Here is a 22088-nt window from a genome sequence, read left to right on the forward strand (position 1 = left end):
GGAGGCCCCAGGCTTGCTGAGAGAGCCCAGAGGTCCTGAGTCCAGCTGGGGGCTACAGATGGGGTCACGGAGGGGGCTGAGAACCCCTCTGACAGGCTCCCTGGAACTGTGGAGACCCCGTTCGTCCAGACCCAGGTAGATGAGCAGCGCCAGCACCCCCGCACTGTCAGAGGTGGGAGAGGAAGCCTGCTGTCGCAGGAAAGGCTGCTCTGATCCCTGCACTGTTCCCTGCGGTGACAGGTGTTCACTCCGAGGTCACTGCTGCTCCCCCCAGGTCCTCCCAGGGCTTCCTGGAGCAGGTCTCAGGCTGGGACACGAGCAGGAGCCCTCTTCCCCACTAGCACTCCCCCCCCTCCCCCCGGCTCTGGCAGCCCCACGTGAGCACTGTGTCCACAGGACTCTGGGACAGGGGCACTCGCAGAGGGACGGGACGGCCAGCCTCAGTTACTCCTCTCCGGGAACCCTACTTTAGGCTTGGCTTTTGGAATAGCCACTCGAGGTGGTTCCCAAGTCAGGGCGCAGGGCGCGTTGCCCCAGGTTCCTCGGGAGGGAACGAAGCCCCCAGATAGTTCCTGGCACCTGAGACCAGGGTGGGGGGCGGGACCGGAGGCTGACACCAGTGGCTCCCGTCTGGGTGTTGAGACCAGAGAGCGCCCCGCCCCCCTGGCGACGTCTCCCCGCACCCCTGGGCCCTGGGCTCCCGCTCCACCCTGGAGACGGGCGGGGCGTCACAAAGGCCCGCGGTCCCCATGGCAACCCGCGGGCCTCGGAGGTGCGCGCTGGGCGCACAGTCAGCCGCGTGGTTCTCTCCGCTCCGGGAGGCAGGGCAAGTGGGCGCGCCAAGAGGCTGGGCGCGGGCCGGGGAGGAGGGCAGGTTGCTGGGGGAGGCGACGGGGGAGGTGTCTGGGGCTTCTGGAAGGCCCGGGAGGGTGTAGGTCTGGGAGCCCGGCCCCGGGCGCAGAGCGGCCCCTTCCCCAGAACTCACAAGCAGCCCCGCGGCGCTTTTCCGACTGACAGCCTGGGAGGCATCCCTGAACCGGTGGTGAGACCCAGGGGCCAACAGGACTCGGGCTGGGATTGCTAGAGGCACGCTTCACTGCATCCCAGTACCTTTATGGTGGTGCCCAGGGCCTGCTCTCGTTTCTGCGCCCCCGGAAGGTGGCCTCTGGGGAGGGAGGCAGACTTGGGTCCCGACCTCACTGTCACTTAGCGGGTGTGGCCTTGGGCAGGTCACTCAACCTGTGAGCTGTCTTCATAGTTCATCCAACCCTTGGGACAACCTGAGGTCTCCCACGTGGTGCTGACCCAGCGGCTATCTCACTGCCCTGGGGGTGGCCGGGACCTGGGACGCCAGCCAGATTGCTGGCACCTTCTCCAAAGAGCCCCAGCTTGCAGGGCCAATCCTTGCGTCCCGGTCCTGGAAGGACAGCTGCACCGGCCCCTCCACGGCCCCCCAGAGCTGGGAACCCAGGCAGGAGTAGCACAGAAGGAGAATCAGGCTCTGGAGTTGACGGCTGGGGTCAAACCCTGAACTGAGAGCAAACTCCGAAGCATGTCAGCCTCAGGCGCCCCATCTGTGAGATGAGGTCAGGGGACCTTACCACTCTGAGGGGTTTTGTGTGCAGTGAGCTCGTTAAAGGTAGAGAGCGTGGACCCGGTAACTAGGAGCCGGCGCGATTATCCCTCCGAGCTGAGGCTGGGGCCACCCTGCCACCCTCGCTGGCTCCAGCCACCAACTGGCCTTGTCTCTGGGTGAGCCCTGGCACTTTGCTCTGCACCTGCAGCCAGGCATGGAAGGTCTACAGGGCAGTGGTGTCCCCAAGGGGGAGTCTGGTGCAGCACACACAGGATCACACTGAATCCTCTCGACTGTCCCGAGGGAGCACCTTCACCCCACTCAGACGAGGAACTGAGACCTTGGCCAGGCCACGCAGCTGGTCAGTGGGCTGGGGTTTCTGCCCCAGAGCTCATTGTATCAGCTCCTCCCTGTGCCATCACGATTGACCGTCAGTGGAGTGCTGGCCCCTCGGTGTCCAACTTTATGCACGTCTGCAGCCTGCCGGCCTGGCCCTCCATCAGGCTCTTTGCAGAGGGCCATGCTCTGCCCGCAAGCTCCCCCCGCCCCCCGGCCCAGGGGAGGACAGAGGGACCCGTAGGGAGGGCAGTGGGCCCGAAGTCACCCCCACACACAAATCCTGCCCTGAGGGAGCCCCTGGGCGGGTGGCGGAGGCCAACTGACGTTCAGCTCACACCCCGCCCTCCGCCCCTGCTCCCAGACAATGAGCTTGCAGGTGACGGGCCTGGGCCTGAACAAGATGAAGCTGGACAGTCCCCCGTCCTTCCTGGACCAGGAGGAGGCGGAGGAGGCTGACGATCCGCAGCTGCTGGAACCGGAGGCCTGGAGGACCTACATGGAGCGCCGCACCGCCCTGCGCGGCTTCCTGACCTCCGACCTGAGCCCCCACCTGCTCCGGCGCCACCACGCCCGCACGGAGCTGCTCAAGAAATGTTCCTACTACATCGAGATCCTCCCCAAGCACCTGGCCCTGGGCGACCAGAACCCGCTGGTGCTGCCCACCGCCATGTTCCAGCTCATCGACCCCTGGAAGTTCCAGCGCATGAAGAAGGTGGGCGCGGCCCAGACCAAGATCCAGCTCCTCCTGCTCACGGACCTGCTGGAGCAGCTGGACCGCGGCCGCGCCGAGCTGGGCGCTCTGCTGGGGTCACCCGACCCGCAGCCCTTCCTGGCGGGCTGGGGGCTGGTGGAGCGCAGGCTGGCGGACCTGGCGGCCGTCATGGACAGCTTCCTGGCCATGACGGTACCTGGGCGCCTGCACATGAAGCACCGCCTGGTGTCCGACGTCGGTGCCACCAAGATCCCGCACATCCGGCTCATGCTAAGCACCAAGATGCCCGTCATGTTCGACCGAAAGGAGTCGGTGGCCCACCAGGACTGGGTCAGCCTGCGGTGGTTTGCCACCATCCAGCCGGTGGCGCCGGAGCAGTTTGAGCTCCGCTTCAAGCTGCTGGACCCGCGGACACAGCAGGAGTGCACGCAGTGTGGCATCATCCCCGTGGCCGCCTGCACCTTCGACATCCACAACCTGATGCCCAACCGCTCCTACAACTTCACCGTCAAGAGAGCCGACAGCTACACGCTGGTGTACGAGCCCTGGCGGGACAGCCTCACGCTGCAGACCAGGCCGCGGCCCCCCAAAGGGCCCACCCCCGGTCGGCCGGGCAAGCCAGGCCCGCCCCTGACCACGCTTTCCGAAAGATGATTTTCTAATATTTATCCACTAGTGAAGAGGAGTATAAACACACACACACACACACACACACACACACACACACCATTAAAGAAGCAAACCTGCTTACGTTTTAGAGGCAGCGGCAGCCGTGTGAGTGCTTCTTCGGACTCCGGCCAGCCTCCCCTCCAGCCCCAGGCCCCCCGGGCTCCAGCCCCCTTTCCCGGGTCGGGCCCGGGGCTGGACCTTCCAGGAGAGCTGACCCCTGGAGTAATCTCGACGGGGGCAGCCATGCTTCACTGGAGTTAGCACCAAGGCCAAGAGGACATTTTATTTTATTTTATTTTATTTTATTGTAAAATATATGTTAAGTTTTATTTATTTTGAGAGCGGGGAGGCAGAGAGAGAGGGAAGGAGAATCCCAAGTAGGCTCCACACTGTCAGCACGGAGCCCAGTGTGGGGCTGGAAATCACGAACCGTGAGATTGTTGCCTCGATGGTCTGTCCTCGCCCTCCGGTGTGGTCATCTGACCACCAGTGTGGCCAGCAGCTCGCTCCCTCCCGGTCACTGCTTGGGGCGGGCGAATGCGTCTGGCTCCTGCCGCAGCTTGGCCGGGTCTGGGGCCAGGGTGGCCAGCGCCACGAGTCACGGCCGAGGGGGACTGTCGGGACGCTGACATCTCATGAGCTGCCCGCCCGCGTACCGTGGTGGTCACTGGGACAGTGGGCCCTCTGAAAACATAGGGCGGGGTGACCAGGAGGAAGGACTCTCTCCTCCACTGGCAGAGAAGTGGTTTGGACAGAGGCAGGTTTGGACAGAGCAGGCCCCCCACTGGGTCGGAAAGGCCCCAGGACCTGCCCCCCAGCCATAGGCCGTGCTCTCTGAGAGGTGGGGTGGGTCCTCCCAGGCGTCCGCAGTTGCTGACCCACTGTGTGCTGCTGCGGCATGGGTGTGCTGGCCCACATCATCCAGGGGCTCAAGTCAGACTGTCACACGCTCTGTGACATCATGTGGCTATGGGGCGGACACTCCTGGACGTTCCTCAGGGTCTGGTCATCCCAAGGCTTCCGGGGGTGGGGGGCTGGAGGGTGTTCCGGGCAGAGCCAGGGTGCTCCTAGCAAATGGCGTGTGGTGAGGCAGGGCACAGGGTAGAGCGGACGGGGCAGGGATCAGAGATCAGGATTTGTGCGGGGTCACACCGTCCCACCGAGAATGAGGCAGGCTGGGGTCGGGGGTGCCTCCAGCCCTCACCAAGGAAGGCAGCTACACAGAGGCCGGCCCCACTCAGGTGCCCGCTCTGAGACGACCGCACCGCGCCGGCCTGGGGTTCCCGAGTCTTTGAACGGCCGCACACAGGGCCAGGCGCTTTTTCTCAGCTCCGGCTCGCTGGGTTCGCTGCCTCGAACAAGATCGCCCCTAACTCGAAACCGCGACTCTCCCTGGGACGAGGCTGACCCTCCACCAGCCACCGGGCTCGCGAACGCTGCCTCTGGGCGCCGCTGCCCGTGCCCTCGGGTCGTCAACGCCCCCTCCTCTGTGAAGCCCTCCCTGACTCCAGGCTGAGAGGTTCTGACTTCCCGCCTCGGGGCCCCGTCCGTCCTCCTTTCAACTGCTTTTCACCAGCCAGGAAAACTTCTCCGAGCCTGGATGGCTGCTTTTCCAGGTAAGGCCGCGTGGCCCCTCTGCAGTCCCACAGTGAACACACGGGCCTTAGAGACTCCTTTTCTTTTTGATTCTCTGTGACTTCCAATCCCTGCCGAGACCCATGCTGGCATCTAGGGAGGCCAGGGCCCTGGCGTGCCTTCCTCCGCACAGCCGGTGCTGTGGCTCTGGGGGCTCGGCCACAAGCATGCCGAGTCCTGAGTAGCCCAAGTTGGCCTGGAGGGGGTGGGCGTTGGTCCAGGGTCAGAGCCTGGACCCTGCAGGACTCCAGCAGGACTGGCAGCCGCGGGGACTCTGGACTTGGACTGTGAAGCCAGCCCTGCTTGGGGTCAGAGTTCAGTAGGCAGGCCCTGCCCAAATTGCCTGGACACAGCTTGGGGCTGTAGCCCACCCTCACCAAGTCAGCCGCCCCCCGCCCCACCCCCCACCCTCCCGGCAGGCCGAGAGCTGTGACGTGGCGACGCCAGCCTCTCCGAGCTCGCTTGTCCGGTATCTGGCTGTAATGGGCTCCTGACTCTTGACAGACTGGGTAGCCACCCTGTGACCTAAGAGGAGGGGCCACCCCTCCTTGCCCCCCAATAAAACCTCAAACACCCAGAAGGGAGAACTTTCAGAGTGGTCTTTGTAATAAAATTATTATTCAATCATATAACACAGAGCCAAAGAAAAGATATAAAAATTGGAATGTAGACATTGGATTTGTAGAAAGCGCGGAACGCATAGACACATCCTCCCCCCGCCCCTCCCCCGCCAGCAGAGGGTTCAGTAAGGCCACAGAGAGGGCACACCCCTCCTAGAGTAAGCGGCTTGTTTGCAGCAAACCCTCAGGCCGTGGGGACCGTGGAAGTGGTGGCGGGGGGGGGGGGGGGGGGGTGTGCTGGGGTCTGGGGTGGCCCGAGGTGAGGGCTGATATTGAGGCAAGAGGTTTCCAGAAAAAGCAGGATATAAATACACCCTGAGAGGCAGGTGAAGGTCCTCAACCTTGCAAAGACAGACTCGCAGCACAGGTTGTCCTGAAGGCCCTGAACCAGGAGCAGGCTTGAGGTTGTAAAGGGGAGGAAAGCTCAGGGTGAAGGCACATGGCTGCCCATCCAGGGGGCGCTCAGTCCCAGCCCCCACCCACACACCACAGGGGTGCCGCCCGGTATAGGCGGGGCTGTGCGGGCATCTGGTTCTGCTCTGCCCTTCCTCCTGAGAGGACACAGGGCTGTGGGCCCCAGTCAGGTGGGGCAGTGATGACAGAGGAAAGGCCCTCTCTTCCAGGGAGGCCTCTTGGCCCTACGTTTGGGCGAAGGACCTTGTTCCAGTAATAAAGACACTGGTTTTTGGTTTATTTAAAAATAGAAAATAGGGGCACCTGGCTGACTCGGTAGAACAGGCAACTCTTACTCTCAGGGTCACGAGTTCAAGCCCCACATTAGGCATGGAGCTTACTTTAAAGAAAGAGAGAGAGAAAGAAGGAAAGGAAGGATGGAAGGAAGGAAGGAAGGAAGGAAGGAAGGAAGGGAGGAAGAGAAAGAAAGAAAAAAAAGAAAAAGAAGAAAGAATAAAGAAAGGAAAAAAGAAAGGAAAGAAAGAAAGGAAGGAAGAAAAGAAAGAAAGAAAGAAGAAAGGAAAGAAAGAAAAAAAGAGAAAGAAAGAAGAAAGGAAGGAAGGAAAGAAAGGAAAGAAAAAGAAAAAAAGAAAGAGAAAGAAAGAAGAAAGAAAGGAAAGAAAGAGAGGGAAGGAAGGAAGGAAGGAAAGAAGGAAGTGAGAAAGGGAAAAAAGGAAACGCTGAGCTCCACAGCCAGCGCCCAGTGTCTCAGGGATGGTGCTCAAAGACCAAAAAGTAGCCCCAGCAGGATTTCCTTCTGACCCCAAGCCTTCCTAGTAACACCAGAAGGTCCAGAGGACCTCCCCGAGCCCCTGACCCCTGAGATGTCCCCTGTCACCAGATTTCCAGACGAAAGGCTCAGTAGGGAGAGAGGGATTCTTCCTCCCCAGTGCAGGCGCACAGCACATCGGTATGGTGGGGCCTGGCCTGCTCTCTGCCCTGGGGAGAGGCCAAGACTCCAGAAGGAGATTATTGCTCCGAAGTTGGCCTCAGAAACCCAGTCCGATAGGCGGGGTGGCCACAGTGCCCACCGAAGGCACACGGGATGCTCCTGAGTGGTGCCTGACGAGGGAGCCCTCAGAAGAGGGCACGGTCTTTTCCTCCAAGTCCTGGCAGCTTGAGAGCGGTGGGCAGGTGGAGAGGGCTCTTCAGGGAGACACGGCTGGCCTCTTCCGAACTCGCACCCGGTTGGCGGGCACAAGGCTCTGCTGGGCCTCGCAGAAGTCCAGGAATCTACGCCAGAGAGGGCAACAACGCAGGAGGCGGTGGTCTCCTGCAGGGGTGGGGAGAGGGGAGAAGAGTCCATGGTAGACCCCGGTCCCGCCCCAGTCCTCCCCTCCCCCAGCCAAGCAGCCACCCCGCCCCCAACCCAGGGAGGAGCCCCGCCCCCGCCCCGCCCCCCCACCCCACCCAAGAAGCCACGCCCCCAGGAGGAGCCCCGCCCCAGCCCTCCCCATCCCCAGCCAAGCAGCCACTCCCGCAGGGAGGAGCCCCCCCCCCAGCCCTCTCACCTCAGCCAAGCAGCCACGCCCCCAGGGAGGAGCCCCGCCCCCGCCCTCCCCACCCCGAGCCAAGCAGCCGCACCCCCAGGGGGGAGCCCCGCCCCAGCCCTCCGCCAGCCAAGCTGTCCCACCGATGAGGCAGAGCCCCTCTTGGGCCCGGGTGATGGCCACGTTCACTTGGTTGGGGTCCACAACAAAGCCCAGGAACTTCTTAAGCCAGCTCTTAGTCGGCCGCTGGTCCAGGTCACTTTCCTGGCACGTGCGGACCGTGCTCACCAGCACGTAGCGCCACTCGCTTCCTGCGCAGTTGGGCAGGCATGCTGAGGCCCCTGTCAGCTGCCGCTGACCATGCTGCTTGCATCCTCCCTCGTGACCCGCTGGCCCACGTGCCCCCTGCCCCAGAGCCACCCTCACCCTGGCTCTTGGAGATGGAGCACACAGTCACTCCAGCGACACCCTCCCGCAGGAGACTCTTGCTGATCTCCGCAGCCTGAGCGTTGTAGGGAGTGAGAACTGCGATGTCCTTGGGGTCCACTGTCCTGCCCAGGGTCATCTGTTTGGCAATGCGGACCTGAGGGACCAAGAGGGTGTTGTCGAAGCTAACCCTGGGCACCGGAGCCTCACCTGTTCCCTCGGTTCCTCTGCCTCCTCCTCCAGGAAGCCCTCCGTGACCAAGGGGCAGCAGGAAAGGCCTCACCGACACTCACCACCTCTGTTACCTCCTCCAGGTTGGCCTTGGAGTTTTCATTCCCTTCATCTGTGGACACCAGTAGGCTCTGTTCATGGCCTTGCACGTGGCCAAAAATGACAGGGCAGCTCTCCTTGTCACTGTGGCCGAGGACGCTGGGTGGCCGCCTCAGGCCCTGCCAGGTCTTCAGCTTCCCATTGTAGAACTCCATGGACGGGAAGGTACAGATGCCCTCGTGCTGCAAGGCAGGGCATAAGCCAGAGCAGGTCTCCTGTCCACCTGTCCTGGGGCCGAGGGCCGGGGTCTCGGGGGGGCCTGCTGTGGCCCCAGGACAAGGCCAGGGTGGACACAGGAGGTAGGGGTGTGGGCAGCAGCACCTGTGGCACCCCTGGCCTCGGGTCACATCTTGGGCGGGAGGGGCAGAGGCTGGGACGGGCTTACCATGCGGTACTGTGTGTCCAACATGTAGGCCTCCGTGTGGTACCTCTCGAAGAGAGATCGGTCCAGCCCCAGATTTTGCAGCTGCTCGTTCTTGACCACAGGCCGCAGCTGCTTGTGGTCCCCGAGAAGAACCACCTGGAGGGACAGGCAGGTGTGGTCCTGACACCCCCCAGACCCAGAGGTACCCAGCTCCGTGGCCGCTGCCACTCGGCCCTGCCTGCGGTGTTGCCCTCTTAGGCGAAAGACCACGCCAGGGACGCCTGCCTGGGGCTTCCGGCTCCCCGCCCACCTCACTCACCTTCTCAGCCTTCGAGAACTTCACCAGCGGGATGAGGGTCTCGGGCTCTGTGGCCATGCCGGCCTCATCGATAAGGATCTGCCGGACGTTGAGCTTCTTGAGGCTGGCCAGGGCCGCACATGAGCACGTGCACAGGATGACTGTGTGCCGGTCCAGCTCGAACTTCCGTGCCTTCCCCAGGACATTCCTGTACCTGCGTGCGGTCACCGTGTGGTCATCCGGGGACACCGTTTCCCCCTCCCCCCTCCCTCTGCCACCTCCACGGCAGAGGACAAACCCCACGCCCCTAACTGCTTACCAGCTGAGATCCTCCTTGGAAAAGATCTCCCCTTTCTGCAGCCGGGCGTCAAGCGCCCTGATGTCTGGTGCATAGGGGTTGGAAGCCTGCCGGATCCTGTGGTGCAGGGTGATGCTCCTGGGGTGCGGGGGGGACATCTGTGAAGCCCCGCGTTAACCCCTGTCCGAGACAGGACGGTGGGGCCTTTCGCCTCCACCCACAGGCAGACGGTGGAGAGACCGCACCTGAGCGTCTGGTTGGGACTGCCCTCCCGAGGGCTCTTCTTGGGCAGACCCCTGCCGCCCACACCCGGCATCGGGAAGTCCGCAGCCTCCGCCTGCTCACTGTACACTCGAAGGGGCTTCAGCTCCGTTCTCCTGCTCAGGAGCAGTCCTGGGGGCAGCGGGGCATGAGGGACCGTCCCCCGGGGCCAGCACCCCCAGGCAGAGCCCCCACACCACCAGCCCAGCGCACCTGCCAGGACGTCCACCGACTTGTTGGAGGGGCCGCAGTACAAGATGCAGGGCCCCCCCGGCTGCTTCTCCTCACTGGGGGGGGCACAGGCCCCCACCTGCTCCTCGTTTGACTTGTGAAACCAGAACACAATGTGGAAGCCCACCACCGTCTTCCCTGCGCCTGCGGGCAGAGGGCACCATGAACAGGGTCCCCCGGGCCCGCCCCGGGCAGCCGGAAGCAGCACCTCCACCAGCGTGAGCCCCACCTGGAGGGCCCTGGATCACAGTGAACTGCTTCTTCAGAGCCTCCCTGATGGCTCCATTCTGGCTGGGGTTCAGCGTGTGGCGGCCTCCGGGGAGGTCGAACGTCTGTTTCTCCAGGAGCCTGCCGTAGGTCCCTAAAGAAGGGCCAGGCCTCCCTGAGCAGGGGCCCAGGGCAGGGCTCAGGCACGACGAAGGGACATGGGGGAAGCCGGAGGGACCTACCCCGGCAGAGGGTCTGCTGGCAGTGCGGAGGGATGGGCTGGCCCAGGGCAATGCTGATGACCAGCGGGGACGCGTCCTTCAGCCCACACACGGCTTCTTCCTTGCGGCTGGGGGCAGGTGGCAATGAGGGTGGACACCAGAACCTCCACGGGCCCCCCCTGGGGAGGGGCCGCAGCCCCACCAGCTACGCCCTACCAGCCGAGGGAACCCAGAGTGTTCTCCACCCACCCCACCCACCGGCCTCTCCCTGTGGAGGCCACTCACATGTCAGGAAGCTGCTTGGGCAGCACCTCGACGGTGAATGGGGTGCCAGGCCTCAGCACCTCTTCGGGAACCTTCTCCATGGCCATGTGCTGGACGGAGAAGTGCACCTGCTTGGGGATCTCCTGCCGGTCCGCCTGGCTCTCTCTCAGGTCCCAGTCTTCCGTCAGCCCGTGGGCCACCCACGTGTACGTGTCGGGGTCGATGCTCAGGAAGGGCCCGAGGCTGCTGGGCCTGGAGGACGGGGCGGCCGGGGGAGGCTGGCCGGGTCCAGCACCGGCCCCAGCCGGCAGCCCCTCGAGCCGGACGCACAGGTAGCAGTGCCTGAAGCTGAGGTCGGCACAGTGCTCGCTGAGGAAGGAGGTTTCCAGGCAGAAGGCGCCCCGCAGCCGCCCCTGCGCCGTGCGCTCCCAGGATATGCGCACGTGCTGCAGCGTGACTGAGTCATTCTCCGAGACCGCGCTGGTGGCCGCCTCCAGGGAGCAGAAGGGCCCCCACACGCGGCAGTGCTCGTCCACGTCCGAACACCGGTCCCGCCCCGCCTGGGGCATCTGGCCGGAGAAGCAGTCGCCTGGCCTCTCCACATGCTCCAGGCAGAGGGTGAGGCCGGGGGCCACGGTCCACAGCTGCAGGGTCGGTGCCAGGAACCCGCGCTGCAGGGTGGCGCTGAGCTGCACCTGCAGCGTGTCCCCCGCGCCCAGCTCCCGGGCCACCTCCACAAAGTGGCCACAGTGGCTCCGCCGCACCCGCCCCAGCTCCCGCCGCTGGGGCTCCGCCGCACCTCGCTCCTGCACCAGGGCGGCCGCCTGGGGCCACCGCTGCTCCTCCACCAGCCGCAGCAGCCGTTGCCACAGGTCGGCGTCCACAGGCCGGGTGTGCGGGTCCAGCAGGGTGCCGGGCGGCGGGGAGCACGGCCTGCCCTCCTGCACCGAGTAGACGCGGCGCCGCCACGAAAGCCGCAGGCCCGGCCGCCTCGCCAGGCAGCAGGGGTGCTCGGCCAGCTGCAGGGCGCGGTAGGAGATAGGGCAGGGGTCGGGCAGGGTCTCGCGGTTGGCTGGGAAGAGCAGCTTGAAGCAGCGGGCGCCCGCCTCCAGGTCCACCACGAAGCCCAGCTTGCTGCGCGACTGGGTCTTGAGCTGTACCGCCAGGTGCAGGCTCCGGGCCCGGCGCTGGTAGCTCTGGGCGCGCCCGTGCTGGTAGCCGAACTCGTGGCACAGCCCGCCGATGTCCCGGGCGGAGTAGGCGGAGCCGCCGTGGCCCAGCGCCAGCAGGATCAGCCGCTGCAGCACCACGTCCAGGTACCTGCGGATGGGGGAGGTGGCCCACGTGTAGCAGTCCACCTGCAGCGCGTAGTGGCCGGCCACCGGCCGTCCGCCCTCGCCGGAGCGGCCGAACACGGAGCGGCCCAGCGCCTTGCGGAGGTCGAGGCCCACGGGCGCCAGAGGCGGGTGCATGTCGTCCGTGGTGACGAGGTCCGTCAGGCGGTCACCGTCGTGGGCGCGGGCTGCGAGCTGGATGTGCCTCCACAGGGAGGCCAGGAGGTAGAGCCGCGGCGGGGGGGGGCCGCAGCCCCCCAGGTGGTGGCGGAGGTGCAGCGACAGGGGCACCAGCTGCCCGTGCTTCTCGCGCAGCGCCGCGAGCTGGCGGTCACTGGGCGCGGGCTGCCAGCGCAGCGGCGTGACCGTCCGCGTGCGCTCGCTGCTCACCAGGAGCTCGGCCACCAGGCTGTTGAACTGGATCATGTACTCTTTGACCATGACGTGGGCCGCACGGAAGCCCAGCGCGCAGTCCTCGGTCGGCTGCTCGTAGTGGGAGTCCGTCTGCAGGCGGTGCCGGCGCAGCACCCGGGACAAGTGGCACGCGGCCGCGACGCAGGCGTCCACGGAGTCCAGCTGGGCGGGCAGCTCCCGGCCCGCACCCGGGTGCCTCTTGATGGCGCGCTCGGCCTCCTCGTACGACAGCTGGCGGTCAGAGCGGATCACGGAGGGCGCGAAGCGCAGGCTTTTGAGCTGGTCGCTGCCCTTCTCAACGGTGAGGAAGAGGGAGATGGCCAAGCGGTCCTGGCCCGGCAGGAGGCTGAGCACATCCTGGCAGAGGCTGTCGGGCAGCATGGGCACTGGCTCCCGGTCGGGGGCATAGAACGCGGTGCCCCGCCTGCGGGCCTCCACGTCCAGAGCCCCGTCCCTGGGGACAGAGCTGGCCACGTCAGCGATGTGCACGGCCACCTCGTACCTGGGGCCCAGATCTCGGACGCTGAGGGCGTCATCCAGGTAGCGGGCGCCCTGGGGGTCCACGGTGAAGGTCAGGAAGCCGCGGCAGTCCTCCCGGCGGCCGGGTGCCCGGTGCTTCTTCGAGGCCCTGCAGGTGGAGGCCGGCTCTGGCGAGGGCTCCCCCAGGCCGTGCTCCAGGTCCAGGACGCGGAGGCCCCGCTCCCAGGTGCTGGCCTCGGGCAGCACCTCCAGGACGATGCCCAGCGGGTAATAGAAACGCTGCCGCCACAGGACGATGCGCACGCGGAAGAGCCGGCTGCCCCGCGCCTCGGCAGTGAGCCGCTCGTGCCCCACGCGCTGCACGCGGCCCTGCAGGACGCGGTGGATGGGCACCCGCAGGGGGTCTTTCAGCTCGGCCACGAAGATCTTCGTCACGGAGCCGTCGATGGGGGTCATGATGCGGGGGTCCCACTCGTCCATGCGGCACACGAACACCAGCTCCCGGTGCTTCCTCTTCAGCACGCCCACCACGCGGCCCTGCAGCCTCCCCGAGGTGCCTCTGTCTCCGCCCAGGACCTCCACCAGCACCTCGTCCCCGCTGAAGGCCATCCCACAGCGCAAGCGGCCCCTGACCTGGATGGGGCCGGGGTCCACACCGTCCAGCGGGACGGCCGTCGCCCGCTCAAAGGTCTCCTGCACGAAGGCACAGTGGCGGTACAGCTCGGGCTGCGAGCGGAGAAGCTTCCGCAGCTTGGCCCGCGGAAGGTTCGTGTACCCCCAGGCCTGGTGCGGGGACTCGGACCCGGCCACAGTGTCCAGAAGCCCATCTTCCCGGACGGTCACCATCACGTTCCGCCCTTCGTCCAGGAGCTCCTGCAGGATGGAGTCATCGGCGTTGAGCTCGCTGTCAGGCCAGAAGTCGGACTCGGAGTCCTCAGGGTCCTCGGGGTCCCTGCCTTCCGTGGCCATCAGCCCTGCTCCCGCATCCCCAGGGGCCACGTCGCCCCTCGCTGAGCTCTCTGCTGATGTCGTGTCCTCCACCTCCGTGTCCCCCGCTGCTGGGCGCCCCCCGGCCACAGACCCCGACGCTGTATCCCCAGCCTCTGCCGCCTGTGTGGCCGTGTCTCCCGCCGCCGTGGTCCCGGGCAGGAAGGTACCACCTTGGGCCACCGCCCCCGGCTCCACCTTTTCCACGGCTGTGCGCGCTGTAGCTGGGCCCTCGGCTGCCCCCTCCTGGGGGACAGTGCCCTGCGCCACAGCTGCCAGCATTGGCTCTGCTCCGAGGGCCCAGTGCCGCCTGTGGACCACGGCCTGCTCGATGTGCCCCAGCGACAGGCCCTCGGGGCAGACGCTGCGATGCTTCACACACTCACAGATGAAGCTCTTCCACAACTTGCTGCAGGCCCCGAAGGAGCAGAGGGCCACGGCGTCACCCACAGCCACCAGCTGGGACTGGGCGCGGGTCATGACGGTGTTGAGCACGCGGGCGTCCGTGAAGAAGCCCAGGGCAGGGGCCTCGGGGCTCCGCAGGCTGTGCGGGCTGTGCACGGTGCTCAGCACCACCACCCGGAACTCGCGCCCTGAGGGGGGGGTGCCGTCAGGCCGGGCCGGGCTCGAGGGGGCCCCCCGCCCTGCCCTCCCCGCCCCCAGCACCCAGCACCCACCTGGCAGGACCTCGAAGCTGCCCACGGACACCTGGCCCAAGTCCCTCTTCCTCAGCTCCTGCCTTAGCGCGCTCACCTGGAGACACACGGCCGGAGCAGCAGGCCCGGGTGAGCGCTCTGTGTGCAGTGAGGGTCCCCGGCAAGGGTGGGACACTGGCCCCCGCACCCTGGTGCCCTCGAGCCGCCCGGCCCTGGCACCAATCACATGGTGTCTGGAAGATTAAGTCCACAGCCACCCTCGCAGAGGCTGAGAAGGCCCACCGGGGCGGGGGCGCACGGGTCCCCCAGACCACACAGGGACCCCCCCCTCCTCTGAGCTGCTCTGACGGGAGTGGGGAAGGGGGGCTGTCCCGGTGGCCGGGGCTTACCTGGGCGCCGTGGGACACCACACAGATGTGCCTCTGCTCCCGGCGGCCCCAGCAGTGGGGCCAGGAGGCATAGATCTCCTGCACCTTGGCGATGACCTGGGCAATCTCGGCTGTGTTGAGCCAGGACGTCCTTGACACGTCACGCTCAGGGTTGCCCGCCACGTGGCAGAACGCGAGCGGGTAGTGCCGGGGGTGGCGAGGAACCTTGCCACTGGCGTGGATGGGGCTGCCCTTGGCCACGTAGAAGTGACGCGAGACGAAGCTGAGGATGGCCTCGGTGCTGCGGTAGTTCTGGTGGAAGATGACGCGGCTGCGCCGGGCCACCTCGTGCGCCTCCTGCTGGTAGTGCTGGAAGAGGCGGCACAGCAGCGTGTGCCCGGCCGCCTGGCCCGGGGCCACGCTGAAGAGCTTGGGCGCGACCTGCATATGGTCGCCGGCCAGCACCACGCGGGTGCGGGCCGTGGCGTAGCGCAGCGGGGTGAGGGCCTCGCACTCCAGCATCTGGGCGGCCTCGTCGATGAGGATGTGCGAGAAGAAGCCGGCAGGCACCCTGAGCTCGCGGGCCTGGGAGGTGGTGGTGATGACGATGCGGTGCCTCTCCAGCTCCGCCCGCGTTGGGAGGCGGAAGGCCCGGCCGTCCTCCGTCAGGCAGCAGTACCGCAGCGTGGCCGCGTCCGTCTGGCTGGGCGGGCGGTCCGTGTACATCACCCGCAGCGGGGTGGCCTCAGGGTGGCCGCTGCTGACGTGGCCATGGAAATGCTCCTCGATGTAGATGTCGGCCGCACTGAGGGGAGAAGGGCCCACGGGGCCTCAGCCGCCGTCCGCTAAGACACCTACAGTGAGCCCAGCCCAGCCCGGATGCCAGGAATTCAAGAGAGGCAGACAGACCTGTGTCCTGCCCCCACGGAGCGTAAACGTCAGTGGAGGGGACAGACAGACAGAGAGACAGGGAAGGTCAGAGCCGGACGAGGGGAGACGGCAACGGCACAGAGGGTCTAGGTGGTCAGGGAGGGCTTCCTGGGGGGGGGGGGGGTGGTGAAAGAGCTGGCCGTGCAGAGAGGCAGGAAGGGAACAGCCGGGCCAACTGCCCGAGGCAGCCCAGGGTGGCCAGAGGCTGCGGCTGGCCCTGAGCTCAGCTCCCAGTTGGCTGTCAGTGGGTGAGCAGTAAGGTTGGGCGTGGCTGGAAGGGGCCCTGAGGCCAGCGCGTCCTGGGGACGCATCACAGCCCTGGGGCATCTCAGAGACCCAGGGACCCCCAGGCCCACCCCGGGGAGGAGTGGTGGGGGGGGAGGGCTCTGCCCAAGCAGCAGGAAGTGTTGGGAGCTAAGAAAACCATACTGACCGCGGGAGACCATCACAGCTGAGACAAGAGTCTGTGTTTCTCTGAAAGACCACAGCAGAGCCCCCCTCTCCCCGGGGAAGTGCCAGATGGGCCATGCCGGACCCCCTACCCGCTGCTCTCTCTGGCTCGGGGCCTTTGTGGAGGCGCCCGCCCCTCCCCCATACAGCAGACCCTGACCCCCGGGGCACCCTGTGCTGGGCCTGAAGCGCAAACGTCCCCTGTCCCTTTCGGCCCAGGACCAGTCAGCTATCAGGGAGAGTCCCAGGGATCAGAGTGACCCTGACGCAGCCCAAGGGCTGCGCCGGGCTCCCCCCCGCCCCCCTCCCCCCAGCATGCGCGGAGCAGCCAGGGGAGGAAGCTCCGCCAGGCAATCCCGGCAGGTCTCCTCTGGAACCAGCTGCCCAGACCTCCAGGGAACCTGAGAACCCGGGCTCCCCTTCTCCTGCAGCGACACCCCCACAGCGGTGCCCTCGCCCCCCAGCCCAGGAAGCAGGTGGCGGGCAGGCCCCAGGGGTGGCTCCGGGCTCACCTGTTGGTGTGCGTGCAGATGAGCACCTTGGTGTGCGGCTGCCGGATGACCTCCAGGGAGGCCACGGCCAGCGTGTAGGTCTTGCCGGTGCCGAAAGGGCCGTAGAGCAGCAGCGGGGCGACGGGCCGCTCGCCCCTGGGGCTGCTGCCCGCAATGAACGCCACCGCCAACTTCTGCTTCTGGTTGCCGCGCAGCACGGGCAGGGCGGGCAGGGGGCGCGGCAGCTCGCAGGCCGGCAGGTGGGGCACCACCAGGCGCTCCTCAGGCAGCGCGTCCACCGCCTGGTGCCAGAAGCGGAAGGTCAGCGGGTCGACCTGGAACTGCACCTCCAGGACGGGGCTGGTGTCGGGCTGCAGACCCAGGGCCGCGCAGCAGCGGGCCGGCAGCAGCAGCCACAGCGCCCTCTCCGAGCCGGCCTGGGCCTCCAGCCGCGCTTCGAACACCGTGTCGTCAGGGGCGGGCACGGGGGCCACCAGGGCGGTGCGGACCGCCCGGCTCAGCAGAAAGCCCCGGTCTGTGTCTGGCGTCAGAGGGGAGGGCGTGGGCACCTCGGCGTAGAGGGCCCCAGGCGGCGGGAAGACCATGCCCAGGGCCGGCGTCTCCAGTACTGTCCTCAGGGGCACCGGGCCCCGGAAGTTCAGCCTGGCGGGCAGGACAGGGGTCAGCCGGCCGGGGCCACGGCTCTGCGGTCGACGCCCCGGCGCCACCGCCCGCCCGCCCACCGGCCCACACTCACTTGGCCACCAGCTCTTGCCGAACGGCTTCCTCCTCGTAGAGAAACTGGTGCATCCTCTGCCGGTAGTTGGTGCAGGAGATGGGACCTGGGGCCAGGCCGCCGGGGCTGAAGTCGAGGGCCAGGTCAGGCACCTTGTACTTGGCCAGCAGGGCCACCTGCTCGGCAGTCCGCTCCACGCCAGGCACCACGTGGCGGCTGCCTCCGTGCCAGCGCTGCAGCTCCTCGGGGCGGCCGCGTGCCGGCTCCCCCCGGAGCCCCGGGCCCTGCGCCTGGCCCAGCTGCAGCACCAGCTTCCGCAGCAGCGCCGGCCTGCGGCCAAAGTCGAAGACTACCCACTGCTCGAAGGAGCCGAAGGAGGTGCTCTGCACGCGTACCTCCACCTGGAACCTGGCCGGCGAGGCCGCCGGCACGCGGAAGCGCTCGCCCCGTGCGTAGAGCCGGCCCGGCGGGAGGCAGGGCGCCACCAGCGAGAAGTCTGCTCCCAGCTCCTGCTTGAGCAGCGCCACGTGCAGCAGGGGCTCCTGGGGGAGGGACTCGATGGCAAGGTGGCCCCTGGACCCCACCCAGCGGTCAGAGACCAGAGTCCACCCTGCTATGCTCCCAGAGGGGTGCTCGGCCCGTCCGAACCTCGGGGTTCCCCTCTGCAAGTGGGTCACCGAGCTGGCCCAGGCGGCCCCCCACGGATGCCGAGCAAGGTAATGGTGCAGCACAGGATGCTCAGGGCGCAGGTGGTAACCGGCCTGGTCCTCGCTCTCTGTGCCGGACACCCCACCAAAAAACCCTCACGGGGCTCGGCCCAAGCGGCTGAGGCTCGTGCTCCAGATCACAGACACGGGCGAGATCTCCGAGGCGGCAGCTCAGACCCCAAACCCCCGACCCCTCACCTCAGAGCGGACGTCGAACATCCAGCTGTGCTGCGTTTTCTTCTCGTGGGCCTGATGCACCAAGGGCTGGCTGCAGGTGATGAACACGCCGTCCACGGTCCCGGCCAGCTGCACGGAGAAGCCCGGCTGTGGGCAGGTCGTTCTGGCCCCAACGAGCCCCACCCGCTCACGAGGCCCCACTTACCACGAGGACCTCACTGCTGCTGTGCTGGTACTCGGCTAGCAGCCGCGCCTGGTAAGGCACCAGCCCCTCCTGCCACGCGGCCTGCTCCCGCAGCTCCACGTTCCGTGCCCGCTGGATCCACTCCTGCAGCTCCTGGTCTGAATGCGCCTTGGTGCAGATGTCCCCGTACTCACAGAGGCCGGATCTGGGAAAGGGGAGGTCAGCAAGCAGAGGCGGGGTGAGCCCTGGCCGCCAGATCCTGGCCTGGAGGTGGGGGAGGGGCACCTGGGGGCAGGGCTAGGGGAGGAACGGGGACCTCCTCCATCCCGTGCCCACGAGAAGAGGCCTGAATGGGCCCGCCTTAGCCACGCCTCAGAGGCCGGGGTGGGGGTCGGCCGGTAGGGAACACAGAGGGGACAGGAACCCCCTGGTTTCGGTCGAAGGTTCATCCCCTACCGCACGGTCCTTACTTCGGGCAGAGCTCAAACTCGGAGAGCCCGGCAGGCGGGCTGCGGTGTTTCCAGGGCACGGCTGGGTCCAAGGCCACCATCCACGCGTGCTCCAGGGATGAGCAGTGGTTCTCAAAGGCCTCCTGGGAGCCGCAGGTGACCAGGCAGGCGCGGCAGTACAGCTTGGCTCCGGGGGGCTGGCGGTGGGGAGCCGTGTGCTCCTCCCTGCCGGGGCCGGGGGTCGAGAGCAGGTCCCGCCTCTGGAGCCCGTCCAGCTGCTCTGCCTCCCACACGGCCATCTCCACGGCGCTGTGTGCGTACTGGCAGCGGGCCGCCCCGTGCCGGCAGGGCCGCCCGCGCCCCACAAACCTGCAGTAGGCCAGGGGCTGGCCGTACTGGGGCTGCGGCCGCACCTCCACCACCTGCTGCCTGCGGCGGCCCTCGGTGCTCACGTGGGTCAGGAGCGAAGGGCAGGCTCCGTGCTGGGGGCACCGCCCCTGGGGGTCCACGGGGCAGAGGCGTGGCGGGCAGCCTTGGAAGCAGTGGGCACAGAGCAGCTGGAAGCGGCCGCCGTACTCGGCACGGATGGCGTCGGCCGGGCTGCGCGGGTCGCCCTGGGCCCCGCTGCCCTGCACCTCGCACTTGAGCCACAGACGCCGGACGTCGTGCTCGCGCTCGAAGGTCCAGACCAGCGCCTCCTCCGGGCTCCGGGCGAACGTGCACTGGTGGCGGTGGCGCCGGCAGCCCAGCCCCGGGCTGTAGTAGCGGCACACTTCGTAGCGGGCAGGCCGCGGGAAGCTGGGCCGGCGGTCCACCTTGCGCCAGACGTGCTTCTTGGTGGCTCGCTTGAAGCGGGCCAGCAGGATCTCGTGGCGACAGCTGTGCTCTACCCTGCGCAGGAGGTAGGTGCTCTCGTTGAGCCGCTGAGTGCACTGGGAGCAGCCCAGACACAGGTCCAGTTGGGCGCACAGCCTGGCCAGGGACAGCTCCTTGGCGGCCGCCGAGCTGCTGGGTGGTGGGCCAGACCCCGGGGACGCCATCTCTGGCCTGGCTCTGTGGAGTGGCGTCCGAGGCTCACGGGTTCAGCCGGCGGTCTGGGGCTGTTCGCTCATGAGGACGAGTCTGGAATGGGAGCAGCAGGGAGCAAGGTCGGGTCCCGAGGCCAGGAGGTCCACGTGGGCCCAGGTCGGGGCTCAGACACACTGTGCCTCTCCGTCAGGCAGGGGCAGAGGAAACAGAAGCAGGGAGAACCCCATCCCCCAGATGGGAGGAGAGGGCTGGTAGGTCCAAGGAGCTGGGCCCCATTGACCTTGGCCCAACCAAGACCCCTCCCCTTCTGAAAGGTCTCTGGGCCCTGCTCAAAAGGAGCCAGCTGGCCGGCGAGTGGGAGGGAGGTTGCCCCGGCGACAGGAGCCCTGCAGGCTGGCAGAGGCTCTGGAGGCCCCTGGGGGCTTGGGGCTCCCCGGCAGCCTCCCGCGAGGGCCCTTGTATTGAAACGCTCGCTCCTGGAGCACTGACTCATCTGAACACAGCACCTCCCTGTTCTGTGAGATGGTGCACCCTGCACCTGCCTACAAGGGGAGACCGGGCTCCTCCCCGTGGGGGCAGGGGCGGAGGCAGGCAGAACCTTTCAGAGGCCGGCGCTGCCAGACAGGACAGGACAGGACGGCACATTTCCCTCCAGAGGAAACAGGGATGCCCAGGATCTAGAACTTTCACAGGAAACTTTGAGGACAACACAAAGACGTTTTAAAGGGAAATGATTGCAGCCCCAGCCTTGAGCGGGAGAACCCACCCCACTCCAAAGTGAGTCTTGAGTCCACCTCCAGAGGGACCAGGGTGAGAACCCAGAACCAGGTGGATATTCAGAAATAGGAGGACCTAAAGGGGTCCGGAGATCACGGCCCCTCCCCAGGCGGCCAGTGTCGCGGCTTCTCAGAGCTGGGGGCTCAGAGGTAGCTTCTGGGTCCCCCCACCACCTCACCACCCCAGCACCCCCTCGGGCGGGGTGCGGCCTCCCCTCCTCTCCCTCTCGCACGGGGATCCCACAAAAGCCGGAGCCTGGAGGGCACTGGGCAGCCGCCACCTGGCGGGGGAAACCCCAGGCCCGGCCCCCAGCCCCCCGCTCACCTTCCCGGCCCCCGCTCACCCTCCGCGATCCTGTCTTCCCCGCAGCCCGGTGCACCGTCCCCGCCCCGCCAAGCGATCACTTTCGATTCTGCCCCCAGGGTGACTCAAAGCGCTGACGCCCCATCGCGGAAATTACCTCACCGCCCCCCACCCCGCCCCCGGCACCGCCCTCAAGTGACAGCTCGTCTCCCCGCCCCCCGTGGGGCCCCGGAGCGGCTGCGACCCCCGCCTCGCGTCCCAGTGTCGGGAGCGCACAGACCCGCCCACCCGCGCGGCGCCTGGGCCTCGGGGAGGATGGGATCCTCCGAGGTTGGCAAGCCGTCCGTCCCCTGGGGCGGGGAGCGGGAGGGCGGGTGGAGTAAACCAGAAAACGAGAAATCAGAGCAAAGGGGGAAGGTGGTCCCAAGAACCCCGGGTGGGTGGCCGCTGACTGACCCCGGCAGCAGAGACCTGAGCCACAGCGCACCTGCAGGGAGAGGGCTGAGGGCTGGGGCAGTGACCCTTTCCTAAAAGGCTCCATCCAGTCTAGGTTAGAGGGGACCTGCCTTCTTACCTGGTGATGACTCTGGAGTTCTCTCCAGCCCCTTAAAATACTCAGGACATGTTTGGCCCATGCCAGCACCAGGACCGAGGGAGAGCTTCCCCCTTCTAGACGCAGGAAGCGTCAGGAGAATTTTGCAGCTTAATCGCATTTGACCCCCCAACTTTCCCTTGAGGGAAACAGGTCTCCCTTGAGGAAACAGGCACCGTGGTCACTGGCTGAGGTTCAGCAGCTAGCAGCTAACAAAGCACCCGATCCCCCCACCATTACCTGACGTGACCCCAAGGACCCTTGCTTCCTAGATTCATATCCCTGTAGAGTCTCCTTGAACAATGAAGAGAGCTAAACCATGGCAGCAGTGTGACGACTGAGGCCGCGTCACAGTACACGGTGCTTCCTCCCCGCTCTCCGGCCGACCGTGGGGGAAGCCAACCTCCACGGTGTGGGGGCACTCAAGCAGCGGCCTGTGGAGAGTCCCATGCCAAGAAGGACGGAGGCCACCCGCCCAACCCGGACCGGTAGTTGGGAACGTGTGTGAGTCACCCCGCGAGGAGACCCTCCAGGTGAGTGCAGCCTCGTGAGAGCCCCCATGCGTGAGCCACCAGCTAAGCCACTTCCAGCCACGAGCTAACCGACGTTTAATGTTGTTTTAGGTCACAA

At 66.6% G+C, this 22088-nt stretch overlaps 2 protein-coding genes across 3 annotated transcripts; one reads left to right on the forward strand and one right to left on the reverse strand.

Moving 5' to 3' along the window:
* The first annotated feature begins 914 nt into the window (after window positions 1-914).
* Window positions 915-3390, forward strand: FNDC11 (fibronectin type III domain containing 11). 2 transcript variants are annotated; one of them, XM_086702714.1, is made up of 2 exons: window positions 915-1937; window positions 2277-3390. In XM_086702714.1, exon 2 carries the CDS (start codon window positions 2280-2282, stop codon window positions 3279-3281), a length of 1002 nt encoding a protein of 333 aa, XP_086558840.1. In that variant the 5' UTR covers window positions 915-1937; window positions 2277-2279; the 3' UTR covers window positions 3282-3390. The 2 variants fall into 2 exon arrangements, with proteins under 2 accessions (XP_086558840.1, XP_086558841.1); XM_086702715.1 differs by having other exon boundaries at window positions 915-1752.
* Window positions 3391-5515: 2125 nt separating this feature from the next.
* Window positions 5516-21020, reverse strand: HELZ2 (helicase with zinc finger 2). The gene is made up of 20 exons (XM_086702716.1): window positions 20907-21020; window positions 18779-19879; window positions 18330-18513; window positions 18146-18253; window positions 17262-17782; window positions 16526-17167; window positions 14655-15438; window positions 14287-14362; window positions 10416-14202; window positions 10152-10258; window positions 9932-10063; window positions 9685-9846; window positions 9456-9603; window positions 9232-9348; window positions 8934-9126; window positions 8636-8770; window positions 8214-8432; window positions 7921-8077; window positions 7638-7805; window positions 5516-7277 (listed from the first exon to the last, which is right to left on the reverse strand). The coding sequence occupies exons 2-20, from the start codon at window positions 19795-19797 to the stop codon at window positions 7153-7155; spliced, it is 8784 nt and encodes a 2927-aa protein (XP_086558842.1). The 5' UTR covers window positions 19798-19879; window positions 20907-21020; the 3' UTR covers window positions 5516-7152.
* Between the last annotated feature and the right edge of the window lie 1068 nt (window positions 21021-22088).

The sequence above is a fragment of the Puma concolor genome, chromosome A3 (assembly GCF_028749965.1).
Source record: "Puma concolor isolate L17-30 chromosome A3, mPumCon1.1.hap2, whole genome shotgun sequence".
Taxonomy (NCBI): Eukaryota; Metazoa; Chordata; class Mammalia; order Carnivora; family Felidae; genus Puma; species Puma concolor.